This window comes from Phytophthora cinnamomi, assembly GCF_018691715.1.
Source record: "Phytophthora cinnamomi strain GKB4 chromosome Unknown Contig92, whole genome shotgun sequence".
NCBI classification, from domain to species: Eukaryota; Oomycota; class Peronosporomycetes; order Peronosporales; family Peronosporaceae; genus Phytophthora; species Phytophthora cinnamomi.
Genome location: NW_027151025.1, coordinates 1,968,052 through 1,995,696, shown reverse-complemented (window position 1 = coordinate 1,995,696; position 27,645 = coordinate 1,968,052). Strand labels below are relative to the sequence as shown.

At 53.9% G+C, this 27,645-nt stretch overlaps 8 protein-coding genes across 8 annotated transcripts; 5 read left to right on the top strand and 3 right to left on the bottom strand.

The window, feature by feature from the left end:
- Positions 1 to 941: 941 nt before the first annotated feature.
- Positions 942 to 8,885, top strand: IUM83_03075 (putative integrator complex subunit; the record flags this gene model as incomplete). The annotated part of the gene is made up of 9 exons (XM_067927051.1): positions 942 to 2,120; positions 2,190 to 2,288; positions 2,367 to 2,570; positions 2,641 to 4,428; positions 4,498 to 4,575; positions 4,644 to 6,851; positions 7,404 to 7,520; positions 7,597 to 7,914; positions 7,983 to 8,885. 9 exons carry the CDS (start codon positions 942 to 944, stop codon positions 8,883 to 8,885), a joined length of 6,894 nt encoding a protein of 2,297 aa, XP_067784282.1.
- Positions 8,886 to 10,963: 2,078 nt separating this feature from the next.
- On the bottom strand, positions 10,964 to 12,141 carry IUM83_03074 (Ancient ubiquitous protein 1; the record flags this gene model as incomplete). The annotated part of the gene is made up of 3 exons (XM_067927050.1): positions 10,964 to 11,221; positions 11,290 to 11,397; positions 11,467 to 12,141. 3 exons carry the CDS (start codon positions 12,139 to 12,141, stop codon positions 10,964 to 10,966), a joined length of 1,041 nt encoding a protein of 346 aa, XP_067784403.1.
- Positions 12,142 to 12,683: 542 nt separating this feature from the next.
- On the top strand, positions 12,684 to 13,190 carry IUM83_03073 (molecular chaperone DnaJ; the record flags this gene model as incomplete). The annotated part of the gene is made up of 1 exon (XM_067927049.1): positions 12,684 to 13,190. The coding sequence occupies one exon, from the start codon at positions 12,684 to 12,686 to the stop codon at positions 13,188 to 13,190; it is 507 nt and encodes a 168-aa protein (XP_067784283.1).
- Positions 13,191 to 14,103: 913 nt separating this feature from the next.
- IUM83_03072 (uncharacterized protein) lies at positions 14,104 to 14,766 on the bottom strand (the record flags this gene model as incomplete). The annotated part of the gene is made up of 1 exon (XM_067927048.1): positions 14,104 to 14,766. One exon carries the CDS (start codon positions 14,764 to 14,766, stop codon positions 14,104 to 14,106), a length of 663 nt encoding a protein of 220 aa, XP_067784404.1.
- Positions 14,767 to 15,367: 601 nt separating this feature from the next.
- IUM83_03071 (Double-strand-break repair protein rad21) lies at positions 15,368 to 17,476 on the top strand (the record flags this gene model as incomplete). The annotated part of the gene is made up of 5 exons (XM_067927047.1): positions 15,368 to 15,741; positions 15,842 to 15,969; positions 16,044 to 16,795; positions 16,864 to 16,964; positions 17,050 to 17,476. 5 exons carry the CDS (start codon positions 15,368 to 15,370, stop codon positions 17,474 to 17,476), a joined length of 1,782 nt encoding a protein of 593 aa, XP_067784313.1.
- Positions 17,477 to 17,685: 209 nt separating this feature from the next.
- Positions 17,686 to 20,387, top strand: IUM83_03070 (ef hand family protein; the record flags this gene model as incomplete). The annotated part of the gene is made up of 2 exons (XM_067927046.1): positions 17,686 to 20,156; positions 20,249 to 20,387. The coding sequence occupies 2 exons, from the start codon at positions 17,686 to 17,688 to the stop codon at positions 20,385 to 20,387; spliced, it is 2,610 nt and encodes an 869-aa protein (XP_067784258.1).
- A 465-nt stretch (positions 20,388 to 20,852) lies between these two features.
- Positions 20,853 to 21,590, bottom strand: IUM83_03069 (GTP cyclohydrolase I; the record flags this gene model as incomplete). Its single annotated transcript, XM_067927045.1, has 1 exon — positions 20,853 to 21,590. One exon carries the CDS (start codon positions 21,588 to 21,590, stop codon positions 20,853 to 20,855), a length of 738 nt encoding a protein of 245 aa, XP_067784033.1.
- A 169-nt stretch (positions 21,591 to 21,759) lies between these two features.
- IUM83_03068 (DNA repair protein REV1) lies at positions 21,760 to 26,317 on the top strand (the record flags this gene model as incomplete). The annotated part of the gene is made up of 4 exons (XM_067927044.1): positions 21,760 to 22,079; positions 22,181 to 23,591; positions 25,783 to 26,123; positions 26,191 to 26,317. 4 exons carry the CDS (start codon positions 21,760 to 21,762, stop codon positions 26,315 to 26,317), a joined length of 2,199 nt encoding a protein of 732 aa, XP_067784034.1.
- Between the last annotated feature and the right edge of the window lie 1,328 nt (positions 26,318 to 27,645).

Here is a 27,645-nt window from a genome sequence, read left to right as displayed (position 1 = left end):
AATAGTGACGTCCAACTGGACGATGACAGCGTAAGCAACTCACCAGCACACGTACAGGGCTTTGACTCGTGGCTGGACAAGCGTTTGAACTCACCTTCAAAGACGGGCATGGCGGGACATTCTTTTACCAATACCCCGCGGTTTTCGACCCCATCTAAGGACGAAGAAATGAGAAGCGCTACGTTTAGCAGCGCTACCCACGATAATGGGACATCTTGGACCAGGTCACAGGCCAGTTTCCCAGTGAAGCCCCAGAAACCGAAGAGCGGGTTTGGTCGGTCAGTATCCATTCGAAGACCCACATCGTTCGTCCGTGGACCTTCAAGTAAAATTGCTCTTCTCGTTTCAAGCAACAGCAGTCCCGCCAATCCGTTAAGCAACCAGGAGGCATCACCGAAGCAGAGTCAACCTAGTAAGAGCCCTATCGTCATCGTTCCGTTCGGCTCATCTGTGGAATCTCGCTTTAGGCCGTCTTCATCAACCAGTTCGTCGACAAGCACTCCGATTTACCCGGAAAAGTGCTCACTCCGTGACCGACGAGCGCCGCAATTTACAATGGGCAACGCCGACCATTTCTCGCTCGTCATCTCTCGCCGGCTTCACCACGCAAAGGGGCCTGGCCCCGGCCCTGGCACGTACGACCGCCACGGAGGTTGAAGTGGTATTGCCATTTTTTAAATACCGATAGGGAGAACGGACTCGTTCGCTTCGTGCAAGTGGCTACAGCGACCTACTTGGCGCAGCTTCTTCACTTCAACATGTGTGTAGCCATGTCCATGTATCCATGTCGATCATTAGCAATATCGGATTGGTCTAAAACGGTATCCAATCACAAGTCGACAAAATGCGTTGATCAGTGGCAGTAGCAAAGCAGCCAGACCACCGATTGCCCTCTTTTCGCCACCGATTGTAATCCGTGCGCACTCCGACGCTGCAGCGGGATGAAGCGCGGGCGAGTGGCGACTCGCGGCTCGACGCGCCGCGTGCTGCGCCGCAAGAATGTGGTGGTGGACGAGGAAGACGAGGACGAGGCGGAGGACGTGAGCCAGGAGGAGGAAGAGCAGGAGGCGGAGGAGGCAGAAGAAGAAGAAGAAGAAGAAGAAGAAGAAGAGGAAGAAAAGGAGAAGACGCCGCCGCCCAAGCTGACGCGCGCGCAGGCCAAGAAGCAGGAGGAGGAGGCCAAGAAGAACAAGAAGAACAACAGCAGCAACAACAAGAAGAAGACCGTGACCAACAAGCGGAAAAACAAGAAGGCTGCAAAAGAAGAAGAAGAAGAACAGGAGGAGGAGGAAGATGAAGACGAAGACGAGGAGAACGAGGAAGAAGAAGAAGAAGAAGAGGAGGAGGAGGAGGAGGAGGAAGAAGAAGAGGCAGACGTCGGCGAGAGACGCAGAGGCGCCAGGACGCGCGGAGGCCGCAAGCCGCAGCTGAGAGGCGCCAAGCCGCCGCCCAGGAAGAAGCAGCGGCGGAAGATCATCGACACGGAGGACGAAGATGAAGAAGAAGAAGAGGAGGAGGAGGAAGAAGAAGAAGAAGAAGAGGAGGAGGAAGAAGAGGGCGATGAAGACGACGAAGAAGATGACGAAGAAGAGGAGGAGGAGGAGGAGGTTGTGAAGCCCAGGACCAGGAAGATGCAGACCCGCAAGGACGAGAGCAAGACTCCGACTCCGAGGGGCAAGACGAGGGCCAAGACGGCGGCGGCCGAGAAGAAGACGCCGCCTCCGGAGAAGAAAACCGCCAAGAGGCGCCAGCCGCCGAAGAAGATCGAAGAGAGCGCCGAGAGCGAGTCCGAAGAGGAAGAAGACAAGGAGGAAAAGGACGAGAGCGGCAAGAGCGAGACTAAAGAGGAGGAAGCGGAGGAGGAGCAGAAGTCGGCGAGCGAGCCGCCATCCGCTGCGCCCACCCCGGCCTCGTCGCCTGCAAAGCGCAAGGGCTTGTCGATTGACACGCTGATGAATGACGCTAACGACGACGAGGAGGAGCATGAGGAGCAAGCGGATGTGGAGATGACCCCGGCATCGGCCTCAGCGTCGGACGCTGGTACAGATGCGGACGAAGTGCCCGACCAGCACTTGCGTGAGGCACTCAGCGCAGCCAACACTGATGCGAAGCTGATGGAGGTGCGTTGAACTAGCAAAAGCTTGGTGGTGTCTTGCTGCCGCATGCTGACTTACGTATCGTGACTTTAGGTGTTGACGGAAGCGTGCGGTCGGCTTATCCGAGAAGGCAAATCTCCGAGCCGACTGTTTTGTGTGGGTTTACTTGGTGCCGTCAAGGAAGCCCCCAAGGTACGCGCCGCAAGATCTATGACGCATTTATTGTGACAGTTTATTTAATGTGTGCTCACGTTTCTGACTGAATATCAGCGCTTCGGCCAACCAGTGGTGTTAAAATATTTGCTCCGGTTGCTACGATCAAAGCATTACACCGGATTGAAGGACCCGTCAGACCACGGCAAAAAGCCAAGCACGTCCACTGCACTGGGATCGGGGCATTTGGCTGGAACGACAGAATATTTCCAACTTTCACTTCCTGTTCTGGTGACGAATGTGTTGGTGCAGATCATGAAGGTAAATTCGCTCTTTTAACTGCTGTGCACCAGTTGTGATTTCTCAACGCGTGGCTTTGATTTGTATCTAGGGTAGCGATGAGTGGCCAGTGGACAGTGTGAAAGTGTTCTTGGATGATTCTCTTTATTCTCGAGTGTGGGTCGACCACGAGCTGAGCCAGGTTTTTGTTCAGAACGTGAAGACGGTGCTGGAGACAGATGCTAGCGACCAGCAGCCCACACAACCTCTCATTCGCAAACGCTTTCAGGGTGCTAACGTTGTGCAGGAGATGAGAGATCTCATTACCAACCACATCCGCTCTCGTCTTGTGGAATTGGAAAAGGAGCGACCTGGCAGTATGGGAGGGTCTTCAGGTGTTGGCGGTAACCACGCAGTCAGGAACATGATCATGACTCTCGCCGATTTTGCTAGCATTCCTCAGGTGCGCGTATTTGGTGCGGAGAACTTGGAATCATGGCTACAAAACCCATCTGTCAAGGGCCCTGCAAAGGAGTTGCTAAACAAAATTGTCACGCTATGCAAATCAACGAGTTCTCACGATATAACCACCGTGGATCTGATACTGAAGTTGAAGCTGAAGTCGACGATGTTCCAGCTCAAGGTTGAAGCAATCACGCATCTCGTATGCAACCACCCGCTGTATCTGAACCGTGCGTTGTCGATGTTTATTGCTCGGGAGCGACCCAACAACATGTCTCGAGACGTGGACAATATCAAGATGCTTCAGCACATCTTCCGGGCGTCGCGATCATTGTCTGCTTCTTCTATCCTAGGTAGCTCTGATGATTTATTTTACCGACAGCCGATTGAACACCAGGGAACTCTCGCTAGTCGGGAGCTGGCTCGAGTTTTCCGTGAAATGGCTAGCGTATCAGATGTTGCTCCGGTGCTGAAGACTATTGTACGCAAAATTTTGAAGCAATTAACGTTTGAACAGGTGGACATCAAGGCATTGTGCGTTGGAATTCTCGATAATGATGGTCACTGGGATGCACTGGCCGGTGACGCACGTGTTCTGGACTACATGGGACTCGTCACTGGTGTAGTGTGGTTGATTTTGCTGATGCGAGGTGCGGCAGTGAAGAGCCTTCAAATCCAGCAGTCAAATGCATCGAATCGCCAGGGCACAAACTCAACCGCCCTGGGATCGACAGGACTCAAACACGGTGCGACACAGCCGATCGCCCGGCGAGGATCGAACCCTCCTCTTCCAGTTTCCAGAGCTAATAGACTCGGTCCTCAGAAAGGAAAACCATCAATTGGCAAACCGTCAAGCCACACCCCAGGTAGCGGCAGCAACACTCCAAGTGGCCACGGTCCAAGTGGAAGTACCGGTGGAAATGGCGGCAGTGCACCAGCGGAAGGATCGAAAACGGTGAAAATCTCGGTATGGGCCAAGGAGGAATTGCAACAGGCGCTTGCTTTTGTGCAGCGCGAGGCGATTATCTGTTGCCGCGATGTACTGAAGCACTTTGGTCTCAATGGTGATTCGCCATTCGAGAAAATGTTGTATGAAAACATCGTGAAAAAACTACTCTTTCTTGATATTCCATCGGACGTGCAGCCTACAGAGCACGATCGAACCTGCTTCCAGTCCACCAAGGAAGACATCCCTGTTCACGAAGATTCATTAGAGTTGCTTACGAGCTTGTACAATTCATGTAGAGCTATTGACCGTGTGGAGGCTCTGCGGACCCTGGAAACGATCGTCTTTCGTGGTGCTGAGGCTCACATGCACCGAGAGACTTTGTGGCAGCACCACGAAGATGATCTTGCTTCATACGCTCAGAATGGTGGTGTGCTTGGAATTGAAGTGAAGAATACCCAGTTCGTCCAGTACCTGCTCAAGCTTGCAATGGTACGTACATTGTTTGCTCTCAATCTCGACGTCTGAAAATGCTAACTTCTACTGCTTTTACTGGAATAGTGGCAAGGCGGCGACGACAAGCAGGAGCAAGAATTCTGTCACTCTAGTCGCTTCTGGATTTGCTGCTCCATTTTGCTGGTAAGTGCATTCTCTTTTAATCTTGCGCGCGTCGTAATTGCTAAATAATCGGTCTTGTTGGCCCATAGATTGTCGGCTGCTTTAACCCCAACACCGTTGGCACCTTTTTGTGGGAGGAGTTCCCGACGCTGCGGGGACTGATGCAGATGGTAATCACTGGCCGGTACACGTTCCCAGCTATTGGCGCTCCTGACCCATTGCTACTTGGCAAGCACAGATCGGCGTTCCCAGACCTGATCCAGGGTAATTTGCAGCTGCGGGACTACGAGCAGCAACTGCTACAGCTCAACCAAGCAGATCCATCGGTCACGGGGGATCCGCTGATGTTGTTCGATGCAAACGGACTGGCACGCCAACCGCCACCAGCAATTTTGGAGCACCTTCGTACCTTGGATCGCAAATTCAAGCTTGGCATGCGTCTTCGGCAGAGCCGGAAGAAGGACTTCCTCATGGAAATGGTATCAAGAAACGACGACAAAAATGCAGCGCAAAACGCCAATCCTGCAGGCGCTGCGGCAAACAGCGCATGGTGGATCGCTGACATCGTTTGCGAGGACTTCGATACTGTGCAGTATCTTCCCTACGGGTGCTTGTGCCAGCTGCTCCTTCTCGCACTCAGACCGAACAACACCAAGAACAATTCTGATACTCAAGTACCGCTAAATCAGCCAGCTCTGACTCAAATCATCCCGCGCTTGCTCAGCAAATTGCGTGAGTACCTTGCTGATGGAAGTGATAGCTCTGGGGTGGCGTCGAATGTCGTGTTGTATTATTTGGAGAGCTTAAACTCCCCCGTGCTGTCGACGCGACGAGTTGCTGCTCATATTCTATACTTGCTGACTGCGCCTCGCAGCGTGGACGAGTTATCGGATGAGATCCACCAAGTTATCGCTACATCTGGTACCGAGAGCACTCTTAGCTTCTCATGGCTTCGCGAGCTAGCGAAGCTGCCGTGTTACAGTAGCATCCGCAGCAAGATCTTCCGCTCTCTGGAAAATCTGCTCGAGCTCGAAGCATCGATTCCATCTCTTCGAATGTGTGTGATGGCCCTCCACGACTTCTTGAAGGATGGCGATGACAGCATTAACGAGACTGAAGGTGTTAAAAAGGAGGAGGATGGCAGTCACCCGAAAAAGTCCGCCGTTGAACAATCGCTTATGCTGGCAGGGGCGTACGGGAGACTACTTGCAGGGCGTGACTTGGTGGCGACACTGTTGCTGAAGGACCATGATATTTATGCAACCACAGTGGAGGTGGTTTGGCGATCGATCGAATCGCAGCTGGAAATGGCCCCGCAGCTCAAGGCAACTACTGGGATCAGCTTTTCAGACTGCAAGGTGTTTTACGTGACAGACGGGGCAAACACTATTCGTGAGATTAAACTGCCACTCGCAATTATCCATGGCGCCATTCAGGTGCTTTGTTCACCTCATGCGCACAAGGAACCACTGCCAGCGGAAAGCAAACGAACCGCCACCTGCACAGCGAAACTAACGCAGAGCTTGTTCCCCAAAGCAGCACCAAACGCTGCGATCCTGTCTAGCACAGGCCTTGTCGCTACAAAGGATGCGCGTTTGTATCCAGACCACTTGCTGACCAAGCTTGCAGCTGCAGCTACCCCTGTAACCTCTCATCTTTGCGCGACTGCTATTCGCGCTATGTCAACCGATTCGCTGTGGAATCTTCTCGACCAATCTGCTTTAAGCGAGCAGTGCCTGGAGATCGCGTTGCGTACACTCCTCGAGACTATTCAGAAAAATGAAAGCAAGGCTGTTGCTAGTTTGATTGCTGTGACGAAGGCATCGGATGCCTCGATGGCAGCAGATATGGTGCTGATGCAGCTGAGCGCGTACAGTCCTGAGGTCTCACTGTCGTCAGTGGCGACTGAACAGCTGAAGGTATTGCGCGATTGGCTTCAACAGCGGAGCGGATCGAACGGTAGCATGGTTACCGATGAAGATGATGATGAAGCACTTCTGCTGTCGGAAGGATTTACCACCTTCAAAATTCAAGCAACGCAGCTTTCTGAAGCACCTAGCACCTCGTCGTTCTACACAGAACCGATGGTTGAGGCACCCAAGAAGTCTGTGCCGTCGAAAACTACGGCAAGCCCGAACACTGACGTTAGCGTTTTCAAGGATACATACTTTGGCGTCTCTCAGGATAGTGTGCCATTGTTTGATGGCGTGGTGAACGAGCTCAAGCGAAGCTCCAGCACGGGCTCTTTGCCAGAAGTAATTGCCCCAGAGGACTTCGTTCTTGCTGCGAGTCAAGCCGTGAGTCGTTCGTGTCCAAAGGCCGGTGAATCAACGGCGCATTCCCCCGCTGAGTTATGGGAACTGCAAGTATCGTTGCTGCATTTCGCACGCTCTTCCTGCAGCTCCGAAGCTGCCGCTGCCCAACTTGCTAAGGCATTACTTCAGGTTGTGGGCCACTTGCCGACTTGCCCAAGCGATGTCCACCGGAAAACATGCCTTGGCTTTGCGAAGCGTGCGCTGGATAACCTTAGTGAAGGATTCGCTGGTTCATACTCAGCGTCGGTCAGTTTCGTCCGACATCTTGCTCAAGTGTCCACTGTTGAGGGTCTTTACATGCTTGCAGATCTGACAGTGGCTTCAGATATTTACACAGTTCTGCATTTGGTGGTCCAATTCATCAACCGGGCTGTTGCGGGGTGGAAATCAAAGGGTGCGCCACTTCGCTTGGATGCTATGGCCTTGCATAACCTAGTGGTGCTTGTCAAGGAAGTAGACGTTCTTCAACGCCTACTAAACAACGTCTCCAACTCCTTCGCTGCGAACGTCTTGGCTGATATCGCGTATGACCAGACAGATGACAGCACGATGCTGAACCTGCTAGAACCGATCATGACTGCGGATCCCCATCTCGGAAACCTTGGTGATGTTGTCGCGATTCATGGAGATGTCAAGCGAGATCTCATTGGGGTATGTATAGGGGATTGCTTGTAGATGCTTTTCGTGTGGTTTGCAACTAACCGCCTCGTTGCTGCTCACGTTACAGGCTATGTACTTCCAGAACCCCAAACTCGTGGCTGGACTGCTTGATGTGTTGAACCCCGACTGGGAGTCACTTGTAAACTTTGATGTCAGCGGGGAGCCGCAGCCAGAGTTGGTTATTCGCGATCGCCGTTTGCTATCGCAGGTGGACGACATTCTGCGTGATCTGACGCGCGAAGGAAGCGAAGTAATGGAGCGATTCCGAGAGCTCACCCGATGCCACCCAATGCTGGTGCTTTCGCGCTTTCCTCGACAACTAATGCAGCACTTCGGTGCTGTCTCGTTGTCTCAGCTCTATCTCAACACAACATTCTTCCAAAATGTAAGTTAAGTAACTCGCTGGATACCTAGATTCTTATTGTGGCTAACTCGCTATCACTCTTGTATCAGATCCTGAGCGCGATGCAGATCATGCGACCCCACATGCGGCACCATCGGAGCGTGCTGGATCCGTTCTGCCAGTTCCTCTTTGAGATCTTGCGCGTGATCGCCGATCACCACGCAGTTGAGTTCCATCAGCTCGTTTCACACACATGGGAGTTCTTCTACGACGCCTTAGAGGCCGACTTCGACCTCGCCAGTGAATTGATTTTCGCAGCACCTCGCGTTTTGTTGCTGGAAAGCATTGTCGGCATGTATGAATCGCAACCTGAGACGGTGGCCTTCGGAGAAGTGATGGCCCAACGACACAGTGAGTGGAGTCTACATGTAACCCTAGAATCAATTCGAGCTGGGCGGAACAAGAACCACTCAACAGCAAGCCAGCAGCAGCAAATCGAGCAGTTGTTGACCCGCATCGAGAACCAAGATCTTGCTTCCACAGCAAACGGCAAAGCGTTGACCGAGCGCACTGACATGGCTGTCATCACTCAAGGGTTGCAGGCAATCGACTTCTTGTGCGCCAAGACAGACCAAGGAGCAGCAATTGTGGCATTGCTACGGCGCTGTGCAGCACCAGTGGCCTCGTTGCTGGTCTCGGAGACGGTGACAAAGGCAGTCATGGCTACGCTATGCCAAACACTGCTCAACCTTATGAAGAATGACTCAGTCTGCGTAGACGATGTCATGCGCCAGTATGAGCAGTGTCTGCGTGTCGTACGTCCTGGCTTAAAGGAATCGGCTGTGAATACCGTTCTGGAATATCTGGCCTTCGCAGATGCGCGACAGCGACGACAGATCTTGCAGCAGCTCTTCGATGACCCCAGTGAGATCGCCAAGAGCAAGCTTGGGGTGTATCTAAAAAGTGCCGCGTTCAAGACGACACTTCTCGTCGCATCTAATGCTCCGCAGTAGCTGTAACTCGGTCCAAATGTAATACAGTCGTCTGTCAAGTCTTTTTGCAGTGCTTTTTAGATTCGTCACGATGATTTACCAGTACCTTATAAAATTTAATCTGAGATGAAGTGCAAAATCCTTCCGTGGTGAAACCTTAGTGGATCCGTTGTCAAGGCCTCTTCTCATATGCATAGTATTCGCTAAAGAGCGGAAACGCGGCTATTTTTTCTTGTTAATTTTTATACTGCTAGCCAGCTTGAAAATATTAAAAATAGCTGTGTGTCGGGAATTATTGCTCGTAGTAATGCCCCCCCCCCCTTCATTTCTTTGCTTCGACGATGTCAGCACCATCCACCCCCGACGCTAAATTTCTGGCAGAAATGGACGAATTTCTGCTCGAATTCGACTTGCCCACGTTCCCTTTGCTTCAAGCTCTCGATGTCGGTGAACCCGCAACTTCAAGCCCAGGCGCACACGAGCGAGTCGATATTAATGTCTCCGGCGGTGACTCAAGAACGTCAAAAGGAATAAAACCACCGAGTACCGTCGATGCTGCTGCAAAGCTCGAACGAGTGAGAGCAAAAGACCGAAAGCGACGCAGTGCATGTCGAGAGCGGGAACGGCAGGAAAAGGAGCATCTCAGACAGGAGATTGGGGAACTCACCGAGGAGTTGGAGCATCTGCAGAAGACAAAAGAACACAGCAAACTGGTGATCTCAGCACCTTGGGAAATGGTGGCAAAGTGGCAGCAGCAAGCTCGATTGAACGCCGAGGCGCACCAGCGCCGTTTGTGCGCTGCGATCGAATCCCGAACTGTGTTGCTTCACGAGTTGCAACGCTACGTTAATGAAGGTATTACGGATAATAGCCAAGACTTGCTATTAAGCGGTGACCACCAACACAAGAGACTACGCATTGAGCCGTCCGATGCAAAATTCTACGAGACTTATTGGAACAAACTCGATGTGCTGTACGAACAGACCGACATGGTGCTGCGCTCATGTGGATTATGCACGACGACTGCAGGCTCGGATGATCCGAAGCAGCAGTGGAACGAGAAGGACAAGAATGGTTTCTACACGTTTGTGGACAAACAGACCATGCCATTCGGCTTTAAGGAAACGAGCGATACACTTTGGACGGTCGGGAGTTTGCAACATCGCCAAGAAGGCCGACAAGCTTACCTCGGCCCTCCCAACACACTGGCATTCAAGTTTCGCAACACCACTCAACTGAAATCTGGTCGAGTTGTGTCGGTTCTGCAGCGCGTTGTGAGTCGACGCTACGATGAAGATGGCAAAACGGTGGTTGTGTGGCGGTCGTTTACTGAAGGTGAAGGCCTGTTCACTGGCATGCACGCTGACTGGACGGGGTGGTGTGTCGCGACCCCCTTGACGAGTTCCTCACTACCAGAGACATTGCTTAGACTGGTTATTTATCACGTGCCGATGCACTTCAGTTCGGGTCCAACACAGGACGACTGTTCCAAGCAATTTACTCGGTTCACGCTGGAGGCAGGGACCGAAGACGTTGTCGAGGCCACAAACGCGCTAGGAAGGCTGCTTCTTAACGAAAAGCTTGTGAACTCCTCGCCAGCTCAGTAGAGTTGGTGGTAGAACTCGATTTTACTCTGTAAGTTTAGGATTAACGGACCGACAGTCGTGTACTACACTGCTTCTCGATCGCAGACGCCGTAGATACAGCTATCGGTGGTTTGTGGGATTTATCGTTCAGTGCTGTATTACGGCTCACGGCCTGCAAACTTTTCAACTGCGGCAGCGTTTACTTTGGCCCTCACTCGTCTGTCACGAGGACTCATCGTGATACCCCCAGAATGTGCGCAATTGGAAGCTGAAGGCTTGCAACGGCTTGGAACGATACGGAAGAATTAAGTGCATGGGATAATCGTATTGAAATGTGACTCGAGTACACCAATCGACAAATTTTCTTTCAACTGTCAGCGTAAAAAAGTGTTCTGATTGACAGCTTACGCTATATACATGACCCGATCCGTGGTAACATTCCATTTAACATGATTCGTAATATCAGAGATGTTTGTGTACAGTAGGATTTTTTCTAGGCTGTGGATTTACCTTTCACCTCCTGCTTTTCTTGCGTTGATGCGTCTTATACCTGGTGTATGCAATCTTGTCACGATACATGAACGGAGACGCCTGCTGCTCCAGAGCGTCAGCCGTCGCCTTCATCACTCGTTGTGCTACAACGAGGGGGTCTTCCCCCGGAGCTGCCTTGGTACAAGGCAGAAACTGCACCGTGTAGGTATGCCACGGCACAAACAGGTACCACAATACGTTGGCCAGGAACGTGCTGGTCTCGTCGTTGATGTTCACCGGCTGCCAAGAAGCCAAACACAAATCAGTAAAATAGTAGCAAGGTAGCGCTGAAACCCAGAACTACTCACAAAAGGCCCATCCGACGCCCGGATAGCAAGCGGCTGCACTGTCTTCTCCAGCGAGAAGAGGAACTTGTGGTACTGCAGCAGACCCTTCCTCCCGTTCGTGAGTCCGCCCTAAATGGAATCCAAAAACCAGCACATAGACATCAGTACCGACATCTACCCCAAAAACACCCCTCTTACCTCCGGAAACGCAGCCAGCGGTTTGTTGCCTCTCGCTAGTCGTTCAACGATAATCTGCCGCACGGCATCGCGTCCGGCTCCGTTGCCCTGCTGCCTCGACACGTAGGGCACGTACACGAGCCCGGCCTTGTCGCCCAGCAGCTTGAAGAACAGCATCTTCTTGTAGAAGTCGTAGCCCAAGATGTAGGCCGGAGTGATGTCGAGCATGGCGATGGCGTCGAACTCGCTGATGTGGTTGGACACGATGATGTCGGCCCGGTCCTCGCCCCTCTCGAACAGGTGCTCGTCCACGCGCCGCACGCGGGTGCCCGTGAGCCAGACGAAGACTCGGGCGAGTCGCCACCGGTCGATCTGGTCCTCGGAGCACACGCGCGGCAGCGCGAGAGCCACCAAGAAGCAGCTCAAGCCGCGCAGCAGCAGCAGGAGCAGCCCGAACGGCGTGTAGAGCAGCAGCAGCAGGTGGCCAAAGCCCAGCGGCCACTTGATGCGCTCGAACTGGAACATGCTCTCGAACGGCAGCAGCTGCTGCTCCGTGGGCGGGTCCAGCGTCACGGGCGTCTTGCCGTCGCCCAGCAGGTCCAGGCCGCGCCGCACCCCCGAGACCGTGGGGGACTGCGACTGCATCGACAGGTCCAGGAACGGCGCCACGGGCGATCCCACGACGGACGGAGCCATGGCTGTCGGTCGGTCGCTCTATCTGTCTTCAAGCAGGAGCGGAGCAGAGACCTTGGCGACGGATTTAGACGTTGCAGGAATGCCACGCTCGTTCCAAGAGCAGGAAGCAGCAGCGGGTGATGCAGCCGGGCGAACCAGTCACGGCGCTGGCAGAGACTCGGGGCTGTCGGTGGGACGGCGGCTGGTTATGTCGCCCGGCCGCATCTCCTCTCCATTCTCTCTCTCTCTCTCTCTGATGCACCTGGTCGAGAAGGAGCACAACCAGGTGCTCCAGTCACTTGTGGTGTCGACGACTTCAAGCCCCGAAAGGTTCTTGTGGTGAACCAACTGCAACGGTTGAGAGCAATGTTCTCATTCCTTCATTCATCCCCTGCCCGCGGCCACGGGAATCGCGGGGGAGAGCTCTTGTAACGACGAAGGGGTCTCCGAGCACTGCACCATGCGCATATAGTCGGCGCTCATTGGGTCACGGCCACGCGCCCGTCAGATCTGCATCTTCGCCGTCGTCTTCACTGCCTAGAGAGATCGTTCTCTGTAGCTTCATGCTGCCCCGCCGCGCTCTGCGTCGCGCCGCTTTGACCCCCATAGGCCCCCCACGGGTGCGCAACTACAGCGTCGTGCACAGCGACGCCAAGCGGGGCGAGGAGAGCGGCGACCGCTCGGGCGTGTCGACGCACTCGGCGCTGCAGCGCCAGCAGCTCGAGTTCTGCTGCCTGCTGTGCGGCTGGGACGTGGCGTGCAGCACCTGCCCCTTCAACTGGTTCAACTTCGACCCGCGCAAGTTCCGCGCCAGGCAGCGGCGGCGGCCGGGCGACGACGACCCACGCCACTTGGCGGCCAGCGAGGCGGACGTCCGCCAGGCGCTGGGGATTCTGGGCATCGATGCAGCGCCGGTTGACAAGGTCTCGCTCTCGCAGCAGCAGGTCAAGGACGCGTTCCGAGCCAAGGCGCTCGAGTGGCACCCGGACTGCAACCAGGACCCGGAGGCCGAAGCCGTCTTCAAGCAGATCCTACAGGCCTACGAGCTACTGCTCGCCCACGCGCGGTGAATAACGTCCATCAATGAAGGAAAAGGATTTCGTTGTCTGGATGAATTCTCACGTCCTCGGGACGACTTTCACAACGTTTGACGCAAGTTGTGATTTACAATGCAGCTATCCGATTCTTGGATCCGATATCAAGCAAGAAGAGCAATCGAAGCAGCCCCCCACCGTGCAAAGAGATACATGAAGGAAATCTCGGTCTGGCATTTGTCAAGATGACGATGACATGAGAGTTCCCGGTGCTGCACGGCCACTCCGGGCTGCGGGCTCGGGGCACCCTCACAATCTATAGCAGCTCCAATTCTTGGCCACGAGAACAACTAGGGAAAACTCCTGTGCCCTAACGTAGTCCCGTCGGTATTTAACCGCCATGCCCGCTTGTCAGAGGCACTGTACCCGGCCGTCAGGCTTTATTTGCGAACCATGTTTCCCCATCGCGTTGCGCGTCACACCGAGTCGGGTACATACAGAAAACTTGGCACCGATACGTCGGCCAAGTTGCCACAAAATTTCGTCGTGTACTGCGATACCAAGCGGGACGAGAACCCCACGAGTGCGTCAACGATGCATTCAACATTGCGGCACGAGTTCTACAGCCTGCGGTGCGGGAGGCCAGCCAGACAGAGGAAGTCCACCACGTGTGCAGCATTCGTGGAATGTTGCGAGTTGAATTTTGTAGCTGCGGGCGCTTGTGCGCGTTTCTTGGCTTCGATCTCTTCCATCGAGTGCGCAGGAACCGGGACTGCGATTACTCTATCTTCTTCTGAAATACTAGAATAAGACCAACGATCTCGAGGTCTAATGCCAATTCGTCACCAAGAAAGATGAATACCGCTACGCTTCAAACACGCATCAAATTAAAAACTAGGAACTGCCTGCGGCAACGGAATCTGCGGGGACATGTTGTAAGAAGGCTGCGTCAGTTGGCACGTCCCGGATACAAGCCGGCGAACAACGCGGCATACATGTCAACCCGGTGCTTGTCTGATGGGTGAATACGCGTCATGGCCTCCTCAGCTTCATCCTGAGAGGGTAATTCGTGGATGCGGCCAGAGACCGCGTGGTACTCGTCGAGCACAAACCGGTCCAGCGAATTCTGTGTAGCCGCTTTCATGCGCTTGATCCAAGAAGCCTTGCTCTCTTTCTTCCTGCGCTTGGGTAGTTTTTGCAGGAGCTTCTCCCGGTACTTATCCAGCGTACCGCGTAGGCTGACATCTTGAGCCCGCCCATGGTGTTTCATCAGCGACGCAATCGACTTGGCGTGATTCGTGGTCGTCGCGAACTGGGCCGCCAACTTCTTGTCGTAGTATCTGGTCTTGGCATGAAACGCCTCTTGCAGAACTGAGATTTTGGTTTGAAGCGTCCCGTTCTCCCTGTGAAAAGCACGATTGTTCTTTTCCAGAACTGTGACCCTACCTCGAAGCGTCCCGTTCACCCTGTGAAGCATGCCAATTTGCACTTCCAGATGCTCGAGTTTGCGTTGTTGGGCCGCGATGATAGCTTTCACCTCCTCGAGCATCCGTCCAAAGTCTGCCACGATGTCTTTTGTCGTGGCCAGTTGGTTGCGCCACTGGGCCTCCATGTCTGGGCTCACTGGGAGGACGACTCGAGGCTCCACGTTCGTGCTGGCTGCAGCTCGGCGCCACGACTGCCAAGTAGGGCTTTCGACTTGGGCGCGGAATTCTTTCGTAGTCTGTATTTTTCGTTGCTAGTCGGTAAATATCGTGCCATCGATTCTTCAAATGAGGGCAATCGGAAAATTCCACGTCAAGTTGTGGAAAGACTCGAGTTTACTACTGCCATCACCCTTCGACCTACTTCCCCCGAGAAACCTGTCCGTTTGACTCGCCACCCTGTGCATTTCATTTTGCAAGTTGCCTTTGCCGTGCAAGTTGCACCTCTCCATCTCAATAATATCAATTTCAATTTCATCTCAATAATAGTTAATCACTTTCAGATTCCGTCACAATAACAATTGTAAACATGTTTACCAATACTAATCTCTCTCTCAACAACCCTGTCATATCTAGTTGTTAAGGACCCAAATGTCAACATTCATTAATAGAGGTTCCAATATCGCACTTAGCCGCGATTCCGACCAAGTACGTTTTGGCGCCATTCCCAACGCTGCCACACACAGCAGTTAGTGCCCATTGTTGACATTGTTGCCGGGTCTTGACGCGATGTTCTACTCGCAGATCGTCCTGGCCAAGAAGGGCCCGCTGGGCAAGATCTGGCTGGCGGCCCACTGGGACAAGAAGCTGAACAAGGCGCAGATCTTCTCGGCAGACGTGCACAGCTCCGTGGACAGCATCCTGAACCCGCAGGTGCCGCTGGCGCTGCGCGTGTCGGGCCACCTGCTGCTGGGCGTGGTGCGCATCTACTCGCGCAAGGTCAAGTACCTGTACGCGGACTGCAGCGAGGCGCTGGTCAAGATCAAGCTGGCCTTCCGCCCGGGCGTCGTGGACCTGCCCGCCGCCAGCCAGCAGGCCGCGCCGCACGCCATCAACGTGGCCAACTTCGGCGAGTTCGAGGTCGAGGTCACGTACTCGGTGGAGTGCGTTAAATAATTATTTAAAATAGGGGTGGGGTGACAAGTATTAATTTTTATAGGTCGACTAATTATTATTTTGTATTTTTTTTTCTTATTGCTGCAGGGCCATCTCAGTGCCGTCGTTGGACGAGTGGGTCGCGGCGTCCAGTCAGACGGTGGCGAGGCGCCAGGATATTACGCTGGCGGACCCGCTGGACAGGATCCGGGAGAGCAATGCGTTCGCGGAGAGAGGTGAGAATTTTTATTTTTATTGTTGTTTTTGTTATATTTTTTTCCTGGTGCTGACTTTGTTTTGTGTTTTGCAGATGCTATTGATATGGAGGACTCGTTCGGAGGAGACTGGCAGGCGTTCGATCTGGACGACAACTTCGGCAGCTCCGGGCTGGATATCAGCGCCGTGAGTGACATTGAAGTTGCCCGTGAGGCCGACGCCCCGGTGGTGCCGCTGGACGACTCGGGGATCATGAACGCTGGAGACAAATCCACAGACAGGAGCTCGTTATTGGCGGATGCAGAGCAACCGGAGTTCGGCTTCAACGAGGCGCCGTTCGAGATGCCCGCCGACAATGGACTGGAGATGGAGAACCCCATTGACGACCCGATGAACATTAGTGGCGGAACGCTGGATATTAGCACGGACATCAACGTCAGCATCAACGGCTCGACGCGCGCGTCGCTGGATGCGGCGTTGGTGAACGTGGAGGTGGAGGCGAACAGGCCCAAGAAGAAGAGGAAGATCGCGCGTGACACCGTCACGGAGCTGACCTCGGCATTTTTGAAGAAGGGGATGGAGGACACTTCCGACATCACCCGCACGCGAGAAATCACGTACAAGACGAAAACCGGAGGCAAGAGCGAGTTTGACCTGCAGGCTGGAGCGGACATGTTCTTCCGACCGTGTATGATCAACATGTCGGAGGAGCTGCTGAGTATGTTCAAGGTGACCATGAAGAAGCGGAAGTTCCCTTTCGGTTCGAAGGAGAAGGAGACGAATCAAACGGAAGATATCGAACTGACTCGTCGTATGAGCACAAGCTCGCGCCGCAGCTCGGCCTCTGTAAGCTATTACTCGAGTGGTATTTGTGCTTTTGGAGCAAAATCTAACGTTAAACCTGCTATGTTCAGGCTGGTTTGGACGTGACGATGGGCTCATGTGATGCCTCGATGCTGCACGACATCGAGGAGGAACAGCACTTTGAATTCGCCGATATGGGCCCAACCACAACGTAAGTGTATTTATTTACTTTCGCACACAGGCGCGCATGCTGAATAAGACGAGCTAACGAATAGTTATATGTTGAAATCTCACAGTGAACGCGAGGAGGAAGGCTTCCCAGACTACGGCATCGAAGCGCCACTCGAGCCCGCGGAGCAAGACTTGGAGGATCTCAATGTGGATATCGAGCTGGGGGCAGTGAACGACATTCGTGCCGAGGCGAACAGCGTCCCCGAGATTGACCACGCAGATGCCACCTCTGCCCAGCACAAGTGGCATCCTCACACTGTGAAGGTGATGAAGGTGCTGCGGAAGTCGCTTCAGAACAAAGAGGAAGTCACGTACAAGCAGCTCACCAAAAAGACCCAAGACCGACGAACTGCAGCCGCGTTGTTCTTCGAGCTTCTGCAGCTCAAGACGCTGGACTACGTGGACGTCGAGCAAGCCGCACCGTACTCCGACATCAAGATCTCCAAGGCCGCTCGTTTCTCGGAGCACATTCCTGCCGTGGATGCGAATTGAGAGTGAGGCAATTTTGATGCGTACCCTAAGTAAGAGCTATGAACGGATATGTTTCCAGGTTTTATTTTCGCGTGGGTGTTTTGCCGCTATTTTTGCTGTTGTGTAGACTCGCATGGTGGGGCCAAGCGCGACGTTCTTCGTACGGCATCTACCCCAAGGCTGGAGCACGAGCAGTTCAGGCTTTTTCAAGTCTCGTGACAGCAGTCAAGATGCACAGCTCTCCTGAATTTCGGTCGTTGAAGGCCAAGATCCGCGTGCTATGCAAGCAACGCCGCATCCGGCTGGAGGAGTTCATGAAGACATTCGACATCCACCGAGTCAAGAAAATCAAGACCGAGCAGTTCAAGCGCGCGCTAGATGTAAGCGGTCTCCACCTGTCCACCGCGGAAGTCAACCTCATCGTTGCGAAATACAGGCTCCCGGACGATCCGTCGTTTGTGGATTACCGTCGTTTCTGCGACTTGATGGACAAGGTGTTCACGGTTAAAGGACTGGAGGCCAAGCCTGCACACCAATCGAACATTCACAGCGACTTGCCGGTGGTGAAGTCTTTCGCCTTTGAACCATTGACTCCCTCGGAAGACACTTTGCTTGGGGTCGTGAAGCAGAAGATTTTCGCAGCGGTGATGAACAAGGGAATCGTGCTGAAGGACGTGTTTCACGACTTCGATCGAAGCAACGCTGGCAAGGTGACCAGACCGCAGTTCGTCCGAGATATCTCGGACATCGTGGTGTTATCTTCCGACGAAATGGATGTGCTGCTCAAGGCGTATGGCGACAAGTTGGACGTGCATTACCGGGCGCTGCACTTTGATATCTGCCCCGGTGCGTCTGGTGCGGGAACGAAAGTAGCGATGCCCCGTTCGCCGGAGAGACGTCATCGATCAGCCCCAGGAGCTAGTGACAGTGATTTCCACTCCAGTGCACTCCAAGAACTCGAGGCAGAGCTGTCGGAGCTGGTCCTCCGCGATCGGATTCGCACGAAAAACTTTTTCACGGATTTCGATCAACTACGAACGGGCAAGTGCACTGAGGCTCAGTTCAGACGCTGTGTGAAGCTGTGCTTCCCCGTAGTGACCGACCACGATTTGAACTTGCTGGTTCAGAAGTACGGGAGTGTAAAGACGTTGGATACGACGAAGGTCGACTACATTCGGTTCTGCAACTACATCGAAGGCAAGGCTAACTTGGAATCGCTCAAGGACAACAACTTTGACGACATCCTCGCCACGATCACCAAGGCCACCAACCACTCGACTGCGGATAAATGCTCGCGAGCGATGCGCGGGTCGCTGACAGACTCGGACGCAGAGGTTCACCAGGCTATGATGCAGCGGCTTCACACGTTTTGTTCCACTCGGCGAGTTCTGGTCAAGCCAACTTTCCAAGACTTCGATAAGGGCAGACGTGAACACATCACGGTCGACCAGTTCTTCCGCGTGATGGCCATGTTCAAACTGACGCTGAACGGCGAGAGTGAAAGGCGGGCGCTACTGCAACGATACTCGAGTTCTCATGGAGAACGCTTCGTAAACTACGTCACGTTCTGCTACGACCTTGAAAACTGGGGAAATGATAACCAGCGTTCGAGTAGTCGTCCGTCCTCGCGAGGTGGCGTCGTATCGGAGATCATTGCACCGTCAAAGCTACATGCTGACACATTCGAGGAGACTGCGGCCGAGACGCATGTTCGATCGGTGCCGATGCTTATCCGGTACATCAAGCAGACTATCAAGCGTGATCGAATTCGCCTGGAAGAGTACTACCGAGATTTCGACAAACTTCGACATGGCAAGATCACTGCCGCTCAGTTCTGTGCAGGGTTGAACGCTGCGGGCTTCCTCCTGTCCCGGGAAGAGATGACGTTGCTTGGAGATGAATATGCGTGCAAAGAAGTCGATAGTATGGGGAAGCACTGGATCGCGTGGAAAGCCTTCGTCGATGATGTGGAGAGTGTGTTCACGGTGAAGGGGCTGGAGCAGAAGCCACACCAAGACTTGAAAACGTTGGAGACCCGTGAAGGGCAGTTTGGTGGCGTTGTCGTCGATAAAGACCTTACTCCAGCGGAGGAAGATGAAGTGAAAAGGGTCTTACTCACCATGAAGCGATCCATCGACCGCCAGCGCATGGAGATCAAACCAGCGTTTGAGGACTTCGACCGCTCAAAACAAGGCTTCATTTCTGCGACGAAGTTTGAGCGCGTGCTGTCAATGTTTGCTCTGCTGCCTGCTCAAGCTTCGGACTCGCGGCTTTTGCTGATCAAGTTCCGGGAGCAGGCAGCAACCGGAACGAGTGCAACGCTAAGTTCCATCTGCGATGTGAACTACCGTGCCTTCCTACAAGCGCTTCACATCCTCGGGGGCTATACGAACAATGCGAGCAGTGAAGACCTCCGGAACCTCGTTCTACCGGGCAGTGTCGCGTTCCGCCAGGAGCTGTACCAAGGCGGTGTCATGAACCACGACGCCAACAGGCGGAGGGCTCGAGACAACCTCGCCGGTGCAGCGGATCTATCGCAGCTTCTCGCCGAGATTCGGCGGCAGCTGAGCTCCAAGCGTATCCGCCTAAAAGAGTTCATCGCAGAAGGCGACAAGCTGCGTTCCGGCGAGATCACGGTGGCCAAGTTCCACACAGCGCTGAATCGCAGTGGATGCGTGCTGGACGCCTCGGATATCCAGACGTTGAGTCTGCACTTCCGCTCGGCGAGGAACCCGGACAAGATCGACTGGAGAACTTTCATGGAGGCTCTTGACTTCTCTCACGGCGTGCCAGCTCCGACCGCCGGCATCATTGGCGAGCAACAGCAAGACGGCTTGGACGAGCCCACGAAGCTCATCCTGGAGCGATTGCGCAACGAGGTGAACCACCGCCGCCTGCACATGAAGCCGTACTTCCAGGACTACGACCATAACAACGTCACGCGCGTGACAAAATTCCAGTACGCGGCCGTGCTCGATATGATGCAGCTGTCGCTGAAGCCCGCCGAGGTGCAGCAGCTCACGCACCAGTTCGCGCACCGCGACGGGCGCAAAGTGACCAACGACGTCAACTACATCGCGTTCATCCAGGCCGTCGACTCGGACTACTCGTGAGGCCTGGCACACATCTTACAACTACAGTAGTTATCAGACAACATCACTTGCACCCCCTGGTTGAATACACTCATCTGCCCGACCTCCACTCCTTCAAAGCAAAACAGCAAAAGCGTTAGCTATTAACAAGCGCGCCTGTCGGAAGGGCGTATTTCTAAGTCTCCTCGGCTCGGCGGCGATAAGCAAAAGTGGGTCCGTCTACTGGGTCTTCCTCCCCCTCCTCCTCTGGTTACACTCCGCCGAGCAGAGCACACGCCGTTGCGACATGCCAGCGCTGTCGTCCTTTATCTCCTGCTGTGGATGAGCGACATGAACTCGCTGCGCGTGCGCGGGTCGCTCTTGAACACGCCCAGCACGCTGCTGGTGACGGTGCTGGCGCCGCTCTTCTCGACGCCGCGCATGACCATGCACATGTGCGTGGCCTCGATGACCACGGCCACGCCCTTGGGCTCGATGACGCCCATGATGGCGTTGGCGATCTGCTTGGTGAGCCGCTCCTGCACCTGCAGGCGGCGCGAGAAGACCTCGCTGACTCTGGCCAGCTTGCTGAGCCCCAGCACCTTGCCGTTGGGGATGTAGCCGATGTGCACCTTGCCCGTGAACGGCACCATGTGGTGCTCGCACATGGAGTACAGGTCGATGTCGCGCACGATGACCATCTCGTCGTGGTCCTCCTCGAACACGGCCTCGTTCAGCACGTCGGCCAGGCTCTGGCCGTAGCCCTTGGTGTTGTACAGCAGCGCCTTGGCCATGCGCATGGGCGTCTTCAGCAGCCCCTCGCGCTGCGGGTCCTCGCCGATGCACTCGAGCAGCGTCGTCACGGCCGCCGCCATCTGCTGCAGCTTGGCGGCGTCGCGCTCGTGGTCGTCGGGCGCGCGCGAGGGCAGCGCCATGGACAGGCGCGCCAGCGTCTGCTCCTTCGCCTCGCCGTCGCTGCTGCTGCTGCTGTGCGCCACGGGCTTGGGCGCCGACGGCTGCAGGAACGCGTCGCGCTCGCCGAGCGTCGTGGTGATGGGCGCCATGGCTGGTCAGACGGACGTTGCGGAATGACCGGCGGGCAGGGCAGGACGGCTTTTCACTGGGTCGGGCGATTTGGACCAATGGGAGGGCGGGTGTGTCGCTGAGGGGGCTGGGATTGGTGGAAAACGCGGTGGTGGAGGAAAACGGGCCGATGATAGACCGCCAGCAGGCATGCGACGCCGAGGCGGCGAGGCCGACGCCGGCAGGAAGCGCCTGGGCGAGCACCATGACGGCAGCTTCGGCGTGTACATGTCGCACAAGATCCAGAAGCTGCGCGGGCAGAACGAGAGCGCGGCCTCGGAGGCGGAGGGCGCAGCAGCGACGCTGTTCCGCGGCGTGCACGTGTATGTAGATGGCTACACGGTGCCCGGCAAGGAGGAGCTGCGCCGGCTTATGTTGCTGCACGGCGGCGGCTTCGAGCACTACGAGACGGGCCGCGTGACCCACATTTTAGCCACTCACCTGCCGGCGTCCAAGCTGCTGCAACTTAAGTGCGTGCCACGTGAAAGTTGAAGTTGAAGTTGCCCTAGTCCCGAGTAAGGAGTGACTTACTGGGTCGTGAGTGCTGTGCTGTCCTGCCTTGCCTTGGCAGGCGCGCCAGGAAGCCGCTGCCGGTCGTGCACCCGGACTGGGTCGTGCAGAGCATCGAGCAGCGGAAGCTGCTGCCGGTGCAGCAATTCCTGTACGCGGGCTTCGCCGACCCGACCCAGAGCAGCATCTTGAGCTTGTCGGCGTCGTCGCTGTCAAGTTCATTGGCCAAGGGCTCGGAGAGTCATGTCGGTGTTGCAGTTGAACTTGAGGACAAGCGAGCGCCCAGTGCTGGTGCTGGTGCTGCCGATCCAGCGTCTAAACACGCCATTTGTGGAACTACAGGAAATGAAGTTGGTAGTGGTGAACCGGGTGTCCTGGCCGGTGGGGAGGACGAGGAGGACGAGGACGGAGAGGATGTGCCTGAAGAAGACCCGCCAGCTTTGCCGCCTGCGAGCTCGACGACCAAGCTGTGGACCAATTCGACGAGAGATGGACCGGAGTTCGTCCGGCACTTCTTCGCCAAGTCCCGCTTGCATCATATTGGCACATGGAGAGCCACGTTCCAGCAGAAAGCTGCCGGGTTCCAAGCCAAGTACATGGGCGGACCCGTGGCGAGAGCGCCAGCTTCGTCTAGTGATCGAGTGATTCTCCACGTGGACATGGACTGCTTCTTCGTGGCGGTCGCTGTGAGAGGACGGCCGGAGCTACAGAAGGTGCCTGTTGCCGTCGCGCACTCTGGGAACGCTGGGTCTTCCGAAATATCGTCGTGTAGCTACTTGGCTCGAGCGAAAGGTGTCGGCGCAGGCATGTTCATGCAGACGGCAAAGGAATTGTGTCCTGAATTAGTTGTGCTGCCGTACCAATTCGACGCCATTCAGCGCGTGTCGTTTCAGATTTACGACATTTTCTTCGCTCACACTCCGTACGTGCAGGCGGTGAGCTGTGATGAAGCGTTCCTCGAGTTTAGAAAAGGAACCGACGGGATGGAAAAGGCGAAGCTGATTCGACAGCAGATCTTCCAGCAGACCGGGTGTCCTGCCAGTGTTGGTATCTCCTTTAACGTACTGCTGGCCAAACTGTGCTCTAAGAAGGCAAAGCCGGATGGCATGTACCAAATCGGTGATCGTAGTCAAGCAGAAGAATTCATGCTTTCGCTGAAGGTTAGCGATCTCCCTGGAGTGGGATACAAGACAGGAGCGAAGTTGGATGACCTAGGGATCGAAGAGGTTGGACAGGTGATCTCGATGACTAAAGGCGAACTGGTGCGATCTCTCGGAAAAGCATCGGGGGAGATGCTGTACAACTACGCTCGTGGGATCGATTTGCGTCCTTTGTCTGTGGAGTCTAATATGATGCGTAAAAGTGTTTCCGCTGTCGTGAATTTCGGCATTCGCTTTGAAAAGTGGGAAGATGCGGCTATATTCTTGATGGCTCTGGGCGAGGAGCTCAGCCACCGTCTTCGGAATCTCAAGGTGCGGACGACGTGTTTAACGTTGCTCATCAAGAAACGGCGGGAAGGTGCTCCGATCGAGCCATCCAAGTTTATGGGCCATGGTGTGTGTGATAATTTCTCCAAGAGCCAAGTGCTGTCTGAAGCAACAGATGACCAAAATGTAATAGGAACAGCGTGCGTTGAGCTTCTTCGCCAATTTAACTTCCCAAGTGAAGAGCTACGTGGAGTTGGCGTCCAGGCTACGAAGCTCGTTTCTGATGCTCCAAGCAGAAACCATAAAAGTGGGCAACTTTTCAAGGCTTGGTTGAAAGACTCTTCAGGAAATACAGCAGCTCAACAAAAATCCGTGAATGACCAAGTTGATCAAGAGACAAAAAGTGTAGAAGAACCAAGACCAAACACGGAGAGGCGTGACTTTGCTGGTACAACCTTCTCTCAGATCAATATGGACGTGCTGGAAGAGCTACCCGAGAAGCTTCGCCACGAAATTCTGGCTTCGTATGACCAAGGCTCCAAGGCTGGTGCCCCTGCTGCTCAACAAGCCCGACTACCTCAACCCACACGAAAGACCAACGGAAAGGCTTCGCTTCGACGGAAACATCCAGCACGGAACATATTTGATTCCAAGTCAAACAGCAGACTTGCCCGTGCGGCGCAGAGTCCTGCAGTAGACTCGGGGAGAGAAGACGCACTGAATGACATTCGATTGTCCCAAGTGGACTCCGAGGTCTACCATTCCCTCCCGTTTGCTATCCGCAGAGAAATTGACCGGTATGCGAAGAAGCGCAGACCCACGTCAACGGTTGCCCCCATACCGAGACCGCGAGCCCCAGCCGACAGTAGTCCCGACCAAACTGCGAAAAAGAAGCCATTCCCTGTTGTACTACCGACTATAGAGGCTTTATACGCGAATCTCGTGGAGAGTCTCCAGGTTCGCTTTGTTGACGAGGAGTGCGACGACGAACACCTGATTGCTAGTTGCAATATTCGGACACAACCAGCCGCTTTTGATGCAATCTACTCGCGGATTTTAGTTGAAGTGGAGAACCGAACGCTCGATCAGGCCTTGCGGATGCTTCGCTTCCTACGGCGTAAATGCTCCAGTGCAGTTAGCCCCGCCGAACTCTCCGATTCGTTGAAGTGTGGCTTTAACCACCTCCTCGATCTTGTAAACCGGGACGTTCGACGACACTTCAACGGGGTGCTGACGTTGGACTTGGTTGCCCCATTGGAATACGAATCCAAGAGACATTGACTTGTGCGTGTTTTTGCTTACAGCAAATATTCATAGGGCAGCAATCGAAAATAAAAAAAACAACCATTTTCGTATGTCCCACGCTCTGCAAATATAAACTCCTTCAAATGGACATACAGGTGATGCAGCAAGCTCCACTTACATGAGAGCTGTTGTGCACGTTCATGTACTAGATATTAGTTGTAGTACATGTTAAGAGTAGTACACCGCACGCACTATTCCAACACAAAAATTACGCTCGTTCAGCGGGCGTTGTTGTTGAGTTGACAAAGTTTCGGCTCACGAAACAGCCATATGTATTGTAAGGATGGAGGTACGACATCAAACACTTTTATTGTACGGCGTTCGAGGAGCACAACATGTATCCATCGGTATTTGTTGGATCTGGCAAAGCGTTAAAGCCACCAAGCACCAGAAACCTGTCTGCTGCTTCGCAACTTCGGTGTTCGCAATACTCGATTAGAAACCGTTTTATTATCGAGGGGTTCATGTACCATAGAACTGGGCTGAGCTACGTGCAGTCGAGATTAGATTGTGTAAATACAGTTTTAGAGTCGAAACAGCGTCGTTTGGCTGTTTGTGGTAGAGCCGTGTCTGTGAAGGACTTGATGTAGCCACGTCGAGCGAGAGACAACCGCTGCATGGTCGTGGCGCACCATCTCAATCTAAGGCACAGCACTATTGTTTGCGTGCTGTAGGAAGGTTGCAACCTAAGCGAGCAAGAAATTGTTGCCAATACGATAGATACATACCAGTAATATACACAATATTATTATGTACATGCATCTACAGCTGGAAAGCTGGCACAGTCCGTCGTCGAGTTGAGTGCTTGGCCACCACAAGCAAGCAGGCACAGATGGCACTCGAAACCAACAAACTTTGTAATGGTTGATACAGTATCAATCCGAGGTTGGTGATGTGTTCAACATCAGCTCATTCATCCATTTTCCGTCAGCGCCGCAAGTCCTTCACCAAAATGCGCCTCTCTGTTGCCCTCGTCCTCCTCGTTGCCCCCGCTCTTGTGAATGCGACTCTGGACCCGTGCCACGCCAACTTAAAGGGCAAGTGTCCTAAGTTGCATAACTGCAAGGTTACCAAGGTGTCCACGGCCATCCAGGCCGCTGAGTGCTCGTACAACACGCGTACCCACGAAAAGCAGACCTACGCTGTCTTCAAGCAGGATCACCAGTACGACGGCAATCACGGCTACCCGTACGGTGACTGCTACGCCTACACGTGCAAGGTGAACCCCCAAATGGTCGCCAACAAGGACTGCTGGACGTTCTTCTGGGCCGGGTAAGTCATTGCCATGTTCCGCCCGTTGCTGAGACCAGCTAGTTCTCATGTATGTGTATGTGAACAGTGTCAAAATCAACGGAACTGCGCTGGGTGTCGGCACGGGTTGCATCAAGGACCCCAACACGAGTGAGTGTGGCTGCGAAGACTCGAAAACGGGCAAATTTCATGTCAACCAGAACGATTGCGTGTAAGTCGTCAGCTCGGAAATGATCCCTCGGTCGATCCGATGCAGTGCGCCAGAGCACGACCAATCCGTGTTTGATAGAACAAACCAAGTACACGCGTGTTCGTTCACTCAACTAATGCCCCCCCCCCCCCCCCCCCCCTATCTCCTTACGACATAGCTTTATTGCTGCATTCTTGCTGAAGGACCAATGTGCCCTTTTAAGGTTCAAGCTTCACGTTTTCGATGTGTTTCTTCCTATAATAATCCCATATCAAGTAGAGGAACCTTCATTTCAATCGTATCAGCGTTTCAACGCAGTATTTACCTTGGGATCAATCACTCTTGTGCGACAACAACAGGTGAATGCGATCCAATTTGGTTGATTTTGCTCATCTCCACTGTATTGGCTATGCGGCAGATCGATAGGACTCCAGAACGAGTATACAGTACGTGTAGGTCATCTAGGGAGTTGGTCGGCACCTCGGCAAATATCGCATCTTTGGTGATAAATTATAGATCCTCCCGAGACTATGCCAAATCGCATGAGGGACCTATTAACCTTCGAAAGACTAGGTAATTCGGGATAACCTATATTTTTTCGTGTGCAAATCAATCGCTCAAGCGAGGCCATGCAACTATTTGAATATCACGCTTTTCACGAATTCCTGCACTTGTACACTCCCACGACAACTATAACGCGCTTACGCTCGCTACCCTTCGATCTTATCCAAGTGCATCAACTCGAGCATGCACTTGTTCGATCGGGAGTGAGATCAACACGTAGAGGCGCGGGTTCTGAGCGAATTATGAGGGGGCTTACTGTTATGCTCGGTGTGGTAATGCACAGACATGGTATCGAACTGGTTCGAAGCATGCGAATATGAACCTGCTAGCATGCGAGGACACGTCTCGGCATCTGTCACCAGCATACCTGTCGAGATCATTAACTGCGGTTCGTCAGTCTGTAGACAGCCTACATTGGTATTTTGACTTTGTCTTGTATGTGGGCATGGAAGAGTCTACGTAAATCGGCATAACACACAGCTACACGCTGAAAAAAACGTTATCCGCTCTACCAGGGTTATGGGACACTTGGAGATGGCCTGAAAAGGTAGACTTCGTGCTTTGCAATACAAACAAAACCAGCTAAGACTGAAAGAAGAAGGAATATGTAGTTTGTTGGTGCAGTCTGATCTGCCTAATAGTCTGCTCCAAATGAGCAATCGTTCAGTGGAAAAGTGCTCTAACAGCCTGCCAAGATTGCGGGACACTTTCAGAAAGTGATATTGTACTCGCAGTTTGTATAGAGATCTTGGATTGGGGCGGCCACTGCTTCCACTTCTGTGGCAATCC